This window comes from Biomphalaria glabrata, chromosome 12 (genome assembly GCF_947242115.1).
Source record: "Biomphalaria glabrata chromosome 12, xgBioGlab47.1, whole genome shotgun sequence".
NCBI classification, from domain to species: Eukaryota; Metazoa; Mollusca; class Gastropoda; family Planorbidae; genus Biomphalaria; species Biomphalaria glabrata.
This window is the reverse complement of record NC_074722.1, coordinates 1,233,158-1,242,796: the sequence shown is the minus strand read 5'-3', so window position 1 is coordinate 1,242,796 and position 9,639 is coordinate 1,233,158. Positions and strand designations below refer to the sequence as shown.

At 38.5% G+C, this 9,639-nt stretch overlaps 1 protein-coding gene across 1 annotated transcript; it reads left to right on the top strand.

Annotated features, from left to right (window-relative positions):
• Positions 1-1,877: 1,877 nt before the first annotated feature.
• Positions 1,878-2,489, top strand: LOC129922108 (uncharacterized). The gene has a single exon (XM_056006699.1). The coding sequence runs from the start codon at positions 1,878-1,880 to the stop codon at positions 2,487-2,489; it is 612 nt and encodes a 203-aa protein (XP_055862674.1).
• The last annotated feature ends 7,150 nt before the right edge of the window (positions 2,490-9,639 follow it).

Here is a 9,639-nt window from a genome sequence, read left to right as displayed (position 1 = left end):
CCTCTGAGTTCACCCAGCTGTAATGGGTACTTGAGGAAAATTAAAGGCGGTTGGTCGTTGTGCTGACCACATGACATCCCCGTTAACCGTGGGACACAGAAACAGATGACCTTTACATCATCTGCCCTACAGATCGAAAGGGGAAATTTTTTTCCATGACGATGTCGCAACCAATAACGTATTTCTTTAACAAATGAGCAATTAGTTGCAATAAGACTAAGACTGCCTTCTGTTAGATCAACATACAGAATGTCTTGTGGAAGTCGACCTTCTGGCATTCTATTAACGTAACCAAGCCAACCAAGGCGTCTGATAGTGATGCCCTGGCTCCCTGTCGCCCACTTTTATGGTATACGGATCTATACAAATGCGACATGAAGCTCTTCAAAAATCGACACTAGCAGCTGGGAAAAAGTTGCACTGGATAGATCTACGTGGAGAGCGAGCATAAAGGAAGGATCCTGCATTGCTGATGCCAAACGTACCAGAAAAAGAAAGAAGGGTGAAAGTGCAACAGTGCCTGGTGATTACAGATGCCCAACCTGTGACCGCAGCTGTGCATCAAAGATTGGCCTCTTTAGCCACACAAGAAATTGCAAAGGGAAAAGATCATCTCTCGCGACGTAAAATGCCACACAGAGAGAGAGATGGAGAGACTAAGACTTAAGGAAGCAAAAGGAAAGTTCCCCTGGCAGACCTTGCGATCTATAAGGGCAGATGATGTTATGGTCATCTGTTTCTGTGGTCAACGCCTAACGCGCAGGTTATCATGACTAAGACTAAGACTTGATTTATTGAAACCTTATACAAATTTGTTGTGATTACAAGGACTCTTTTCTCATATAAAGACAACAACAAGACACATTATTAGTACAGACTCAAGCATAACAAGTTCATTGAGTGATTACATACAGACGTTAATAGCAAGATCTGCATGAGTTGATTATTTGGCAACTGTGATCTTTCTATTTATCGTCCTTGACATTGCATTTTATCTTTTTTTTTTCTCGAAATCTCATTTTCTAACGTTTTTCATTATGTTCCATTATATCGCCTACACACTTCCCCTTATCGCTTTCTCTTCTCCCCTCCCCCCTCCTCCCCTTGGTGTATTTTGCTGCTTAAACAATTCAGACCGGATCTAAAACATCAAAGTGTCAACAAAGAGCAGATTACTCTGATTAACTTCCATCACGTAAGCCTCCAAAAGTGGCATTGCTCTAGTTTCTACGAGTTGTAACGTCAAGTACTGTTGGTGATTGTGTTGTACTGTGGGATGGCACTTGATGGAATCTTGGGTGTAAGGGCTGACGATTTCTAGGTTTGTTTGTTGGTCCATTGGTTGGGGTGAGAGTGTCGTCCCTCGAGAGATTGCTATTGTTGTCCGAGGCCTGAGTTTTGAGACTAATAGTACAAGTACAGTTTTCATAATTTGTTGTATATTTAATAGTTCAACATTTAATCACTTATGCGAAACTTGACCCTGGCAGCGCCAGAGAATGACTACTCGTTCATTTCTAACATACTAATAATCTTTATTGTCCGTATGGAAATTTGTCTTACAATTTGTGCATTACACCAAACAAAAAACATTATAACTATAAGAAACCAAAATGTACATTCACACCAGACTCACTCATAGTTTACACGTGACAAAGTTTATACCAGGTTGTTCTTATTTAATGATTTGATTGCCAGGGGAACAAAAGAGTGTTTGTGTCTGTTTGTCTTTGCTATCGGTGTCTTGTATCTCTTTTGTGATTCTGATTACTTTTATTTAATATATATTCTGTTCTTAATAAATCGCTGGAGTTTCTTTGAATCGTAGAAATATATACGTTAAGTGCCCATGTCAAAGAAGTACACAACAAGTGCCCATGTCAAAGAAGTACACAACAAGTGCCCATGTCAAAGGAGTACACAACAAGTACCCATGTCAAAGAAGTACACAACAAGTACCCATGTCAAAGAAGTACACAACAAGTACCCATGTCAAAGAAGTACACAACAAGTGCCCATGTCAAAGGAGTACACAACAAGTACCCATGTCAAAGAAGTACACAACAAGTACCCATGTCAAAGAAGTACACAACAAGTACCCATGTCAAAGAAGTACACAACAAGTGCCCATGTCAAAGAAGTACACAACAAGTGCCCATGTCAAAGAAGTACACAACAAGTACCCATGTCAAAGAAGTACACAACAAGTGCCCATGTCAAAGGAGTACACAACAAGTGCCCATGTCAAAGAAGTACACAACAAGTGCCCATGTCAAAGAAGTACACAACAAGTGCCCATGTCAAAGGAGTACACAACAAGTACCCATGTCAAAGAAGTACACAACAAGTACCCATGTCAAAGAAGTACACAACAAGTACCCATGTCAAAGAAGTACACAACAAGTGCCCATGTCAAAGGAGTACACAACAAGTACCCATGTCAAAGGAGTACACAACAAGTACCCTCTTTCAGTCCTTGCGATCTATAGGGCAAAGAATGTAAAAGTCATCTGTTTCTGTGGCAACGGTTATCGCGCAGGGTGTCATGGTGGCCGGCACTCTCCCCAACTTAAGTCAGGTATCCATTAGAGTGGGTGGACTCAGGGGCGTCACTAAAATCCCGAAATTAAAAATCCCAGTCTTCACCGAGATTCGAGCCTGGGACCTCTCTGTTCAGAAGCCGAGCGTCGTACCACTCAACCACCAGGTCCCCTTGTTTATACAAGCACTTAATATAAATCGCCCAGGCTTCAGAAGAATAGGAAATGATTTGGTGAAATTCACAGGTAAACGAAATTAGTATCAGGAGGCTTCAAGGTGTATCTTGTTAAAACTTCATCTCCAGGTGTCCGAACGAACCAGAAGCCTCGAGGCAAAGTGTTTATCTGGAGTTCCTTCTGGTGCATAGTTTGGCATAACAGATTGAGCTATTTCCTTTTTTGTTTGTTTGGATAATTTCATAACCTAGAGATCTATTTCCATTTCCTGCACTCGTCATAAAAAAAAATGACGCGGACTCAAACGTTAAACAGGCACAAACTTACACAAATACACACATACGCTAAGCTTGAACTTGACGTTACACAGTCACGCCAACACACATACTAACGTAAAATTAAATCTGACAAACCGAAAGACATACACACACCCTAATTAGTAAAAAAAAAATAAATTTCGAAATTAATTAAGCAAGATTGCAGCTTGGATGGCCATCTTGAAACTATTATCAAAATATTTCTGTTTGAATTTTTTTGAATTTTGTTTAATGTAGTGGCAGTAGTTACTTGAGATCAGTATCGATTACATAAGGAGGAATCGGGATCGACCTAATACAGCCTGTTGTACTCTAGTCATTGTGAGAGACTTGTAATCGTAAATTTTGATTCGAGATTAGCGTTTTTAATACCTCCTTGGAGGGTTTCTGTGTGGTAGGGAAATGAATTTGTTTGATTGATTTATTCTTCATTTTTTTTTACTTCTCTTCTCTTATTTACTTCTCTTATTTTGGTTAATTACTTCTTTTAATTACTTCTCTTCTCTTTAGTTCTTTTAATTACTTCTTATATCTATCTTGTCTTATTTTATCTTATCTTATGGAAGTTACTTCTCTTCTCTTAATTACTTCTCTTATTTTGGTAAATTACTTCTCTTGTATTGGCCAATTACTTCTCTTATTGTGGCGAATTACTTATATTGGTTTAATTACTTCTCTTATATTGGTGCGATTACTTCTCTTATTAAGGCTTAGTGACTTCTCTTATTTTAGTGAATTTCATCTGTTATATTGGTTTAATTACTTCTCTTATATTGGTATAATGACTTCTCTTATTTTGGTTTAATTACTTCTCTTATTTTGGTAAATTACATCTCTTATATTGGTTTAATTACTTCTCTTATTTTGGTTTAATTACTTCTCTTATATTGGTTTAATTACTTCTCTTATTTTGCTAAATTACTTCTCTTATATTGGTTTAATTGCTTCCCTTGTATTGGTTTAATTACTTCTCTTATTTTGGTTTAATGACTTCTCTTTTTTTGGTGAATTACTTCTTTTAATTACCTCTCTTCTCTTTAGTTCTTTTAATTACTTCTTATATCTATCTTGTCTTATTTTATCTTATCTTATGGAAGTTACTTCTCTTAATTACTTCTCTTAACTACAGCACATGAAGCCTGGGACGTGGCGGCAAGCTATTTGTCTCCCCTGACCAAAGTTTGCCACCTGACGGGTCTGGTGTGGCCCGCTATGACGACTGGTCTCTGTTTGACAGGTTAACGGGTGGCTAGTTGAGACGAATGTCATGAAAAGTATCTAGTAGGTAGTGGAGTACTTATATCTATTACCACTTACCACAAAAACAACTTTAATTTGTACAACAAACAAAATAAGACTAAGACTAAGACTGCTTTATTGATCCTTACGGAAATGTGTTGTGATTACAAGGACTCTTTTCTCATATAAAGACAACACAACAGAAACATACACATAAATACAACAGACAACTTAAAGAGTTCATTCAGCGACTACACACAGGTATCTTGGTGCATTTCATGTTCCCTGATGATCTGTTTCCAGGAGTAGGGCCATCAGAAGTGTCTAAGACTCTAAGACTAAGACTGCTTTATTGATCCTTATGAAAATGTGTTGTGATTACAAGGACTCTTTTCTCATATAAAGGCAACACAACAGAAAAATACATATAAATACAACAGACAACATAAAGAGTTCATTCAGCGACTACACACAGGCATCTTGGTGCATTTCGTGTTCCCTGATCAATGAGTGGCGGTGATAGAGTCTGACCGAGTGAGGTACGAACGAGTTTTTGTACCGCTCCGTTCTTGTTTTGATTGACAGCAGACCAGTGTGTTATGAGGTAACTGAAAACATATTTTAAATTTTGAACAGATAGGTCTTAATGTTCTTTTTGAGAAGCCGAAGAAAGTCATACGAGTTGGTGCGTGTGTGTGTCAGGGGACCATAAACGAGCGGGTGTTTCCAAATGAAGTCAAAAGTCTATGTCGGAGAAATTACGATGCACAGGTTAAAGGAAAACAATTCGGGGTTCCAGAGAGCGAAGAGAGAAAGAGAGAGAGAAAGAGAGAGAGAAAGAGAGATAGAGAGAAAGAGAGAGAGAGAAAGAGAAAGAGAGACAGAGAGATAGAAAGAGAAACAGAGAGAAAGAGAGAGAGAAAGAGAGATAGAGAGAAAGAGAGAGAGAAAGAGAAAGAGAGAAAGAGAGAGAGAAAGAGAGATAGAGAGAAAGAGAGAGAGAAAGAGAGAGAGAAAAGGAGAGAGAGAGAAAGAGAGAGAGAAAGAAAGAGAGAGAGAGAAAGAGAGAGAGAGAGAAAGAAAGAGAGAGAGAGAAAAAGAGAAAGAGAGAGAGAGAAAGAGAGAGAGAGAAAGAAGAAAATAGAGAGCAGGCCTTAAAATTTAAATACAAAAGATAGACTAATTCACGGGCTAAAAAAGTATGTTGGTTTTTCTTCTTCTTCTTCTTCGTTCTCATTGTTATGTTGGAGTGTTCATATGACTAGACCAATACATGAGTAGAACTGCGCAGTGGTTTCCAAATCAGGGAGCTCTCCATATAGTTTTTCTTTCTATTGGGGTGTTTTGGGGCCAGTGTCTTATACAGGCCTCTTGGTAAAGAGAGCAGTTTTGGAGGACGTGGTCGGCATTCTCTGGTGATACTCCACATGGACAGATTTCACTGGTTCCAATTTTTGAGCTTCCGGTACATGTGTTGTCGCATTCTGTTGTTGCCGGTCCTGAGTCGAAAGATTAGACGTTGGTCTTGTCGGGATAGCTTATAGTAAGCGTCATCTTTCTTGTGATTCGGTTGAGAGCTCGTCCATTTCTCATTTATTTTATTTACAATTAATTTCTTCAATTCTTCTGGATAGAGTGCAGAGTTTATTTGTGAGTTCTCCCACTATGTTGGGTTGATCGTTAAAATGGGACCCATTTATTACAATTCAAGGTATGAAGCCTTGGAACAAATCAACGGTCGTAGCTGGTGTGTATTCATCCATCATTGGCCTCCTTCAGTCGTAGAACGACTATGGTTCATCTCAGAGCACACTTCCTCGTGTGGCTGTGAGCCCTATTTTGGAGAGACACTCCCGTCCACAGATAGCGCAGGTTAAGGTGGCTTTTGCTTTGGTGGTAGAGGAGCTGGCCGTTTTTCGTATAGTGTGTTTTACTTCCAGAGCTGAGACCCATGTACTTTCACTGACCATAGCTTTCTTGGTCGTTGTCTCTCTCCATCTGATGGAGACACATGGAGTCGGTGTGAACTGCTAGTATAATACATGTGTTAGCTGTTTTGTTTCCCTTTTCTGGTGTTTGAAACGAAACAGATTCAAAGAAAGAAGTCCTTCAAAACTCCCGAACACATTCTCAAAAATCACTCACACCCACATTACACATCCACACACTCACACACACACGCCCACACCTTCATACACACCCACCCACACACTCGCCATTGATTAAATAAACATCATTAACCCAGTTTTTGATGTCATTTCTTTTTTATTGGGGAACGTCTTTGACGTGAAGGAGTATAAATATTGACGATGTGACCTAAATTCGAAAAAATTAAATAACATCTGGCCAGACAATGTCGATAACGGATATTCAGCTGCAAGAAACATGGGATCTGTATCATTCGAGTTCAGAGTAAGAACAGGGGTCAAACTGACCGATGTGGTCCCTGTGGGAAATTTACATTACAAATGATGGATTTACTTTTAAAATACAAACACAAAATCTAATAAAATACTCTGAAAGACACAAAGATAAAGGCACATTCCTCGTTCCATATGCTAGGACAAAGTTGTACAAATGCTCCTTCTTCCATAGTGCTATTAGAGCATGGAATGGGTTGCCTGAGCCAGCCAAGAAAACCAGTGACTTGGCAGAGTTAAAGTCATGCATCACTAGATGCATTACGCGTAGGACGTAATCATCTTCTTTTTTGAAGTAACTTCTGTATAATATAAGATAAGATTAGACGATAAATGAACGATTTACATTACCAATGACTGATTAACATTACTAATGACTGATTGACATTACTAATGACTGATTAACATTACTAATGACTGATTAACATTACTAATGACTGAATGACATTACTAATGACTGATTAACGTTACTAATGACTGATTGACATTACTAATGACTGATTGAGATTACTAATGACTGATTAACATTACTAATGACTGATTAACATTACTAATGACTGAATGACATTACTAATGACTGATTAACGTTACTAATGACTGATTGACATTACTAATGACTGATTAACATTACTAATGACTGATTAACATTACTAATGACTGATTAACATTACTAATGACTGAATGACATTACTAATGACTGATTAACGTTACTAATGACTGATTGACATTACTAATGACTGATTAACATTACTAATGACTGATTAACATTACTAATGACTGAATGACATTACTAATGACTGATTAACATTACTAATGACTGATTGACATTACTAATGACTGATTGACATTACTAATGACTGATTAACATTACTAATGACTGATTAACATTACTAATGACTGATTAACATTACTAATGACTGAATGACATTACTAATGACTGATTAACGTTACTAATGACTGATTGACATTACTAATGACTGATTAACGTTACTAATGACTGATTGACATTACTAATGACTGATTAACATTACTAATGACTGATTAACATTAACCAATGATGGATTTACATTAAAAATAAAATTACCTGACAGATGATGGATTTACAAATGATGAATTTGCACGTAGACTCTGTCAATAAGAATGAAATCTTAGACACGCGTTGACTAGACAATGACAGCAGTCTGTGTCCAAGAAAGACTTGACCAAGACAACATATGGACCTTATTAATATGTACATAAAGAAGTTGCCCCTCTTTTTTTTTTAAATTGGATCTAGAAAGTGGGAAATGGGAGTTTTAAAATAAGAAAATGCGGCACCCCCTCAAAAAAAAAAAAGGCTCACAAGATCATATTTGCTCACAACAAATTGTAGTCAATACATTTACAAGTGCCTGGTGAGAGAGAGAGAGAGAGAGAGAGAGAGAGGGAGGGAGGCCCGAATCAATTAAGTTTAGCCCTTAGGCGCAATATTTTTGTGTGTAATGTACAAACGGTTCTATTTGATCTCTGCTGGTTGATTTTCTTTTATCTCCGCTGTTCGATTGAATATACACTATTTACAAATAAACATTACATCTTGGATCTAGCATTACCTGTCCTCATAAATGTATCTGGGTATCGGATACCAGGGAAAAAAGAAGATAAATGAGTGTGTACTTTTACAACTCAACATTCAGGCTAGCAAAAAGGAGAGGAGCTCCTGAATGCTGGGAAGAGATGAAAGCTGAGATGGTTCAGGACTCACTTTCATAAACCATTGTAAAGACGCGTAAAAGTTGAGTTTAATCGGGTTTTTCCTTAGTGACGTGACGAGTAATTAAAAAAGTAGGATTACGAACTAGAAGAGTAACGGACAAGACGCCTGAGAGGACGACGGTAGGCTAGCGACGACAGAAGACTTTGCCCTTTTGTTTATTCACTAAATTGTTTGAAGTTATCAGCCTGCGTTATCAAATATATTCATTGTTATTCTGTTGTTGTGTCTTCAACGAACTAGCATGCAGCAGCGACATCTAGAATCTATAATTATCAACAAAACAGGCCATCAACAGAAGTGGCGACCCAGAACCGAACTTGGGCGTCATTTTGATCTACGGTTAGCTTCGTGTTCTGGATCTGGATATATCCACATTTGGCGAAGTACACTGGAGAAGTACATTTGGCGAAGTACACTGGAGAAGTACACTGGAGAAGTACACTGGAGAAGTACACTGGAGAAGTACACTGGAGAAGTACACTGGAGAAGTACACTGGAGAAGTACTGGACTAGCATTCGTTTATTGTATTTCTACTAGATCTACCCTACATCGATGCTAATTATCTGGACTGCTGCTGGATTTTTGGCACAAATTTCATTGGCCTCCTTCAGTCGTAGAACGACTATGGTTCATCTCAGAGCACACTTCCTCATGTGGCTGTGGAGCCCTATTTTGGAGAGACACTCCCGTCCACAGATAGCGCAGGTTAAGGTGGCTTTTGCTTCGGTGGTAGAGGAGCTGGCCGTTTTTCGGATTGTGCGTTTTTTCTTCCTGGGCTGAGCCCCATGTACTTTCACTATCCATAGCTTTCTTGGTCACTGTCTCTCTCCACCTGTTGCGGTCTAGAGCTATGTCTTCCCAATGGTCAGTATTGATGTACAAAATATGTAGATTGTAACTAGGTATAGGCAATCATGTGAAACATTGTACTTCGAAATCCAAGCCGTTGGCATTTTTATTAAACTGTAGCCATGTAGATGTCATACACAACAGAAGCAGAAAGAAGTGTGAAAATACAGCGGCGCCTGGTGATTACATGTGCCCAACCTGCGATCGCAGCTGTGTATCAAGGATTGGCCTCTTTAGACACACAAGAAGTTGCAAAAGGAAAAGATCGTCTCTCGAGACGTAAAATGCCACAGGAGCCATGGATGTGCATTAAGGATCTGCTTCTTTAGTCACATAAGAA

Coding starts and splice junctions, on each gene's coding strand:
- LOC129922108 (XM_056006699.1), top strand. CDS start 1,878: ATGTCAAAGAAGTACACAACAAGTGCCCATGTCAAAGGAGTACACAAC.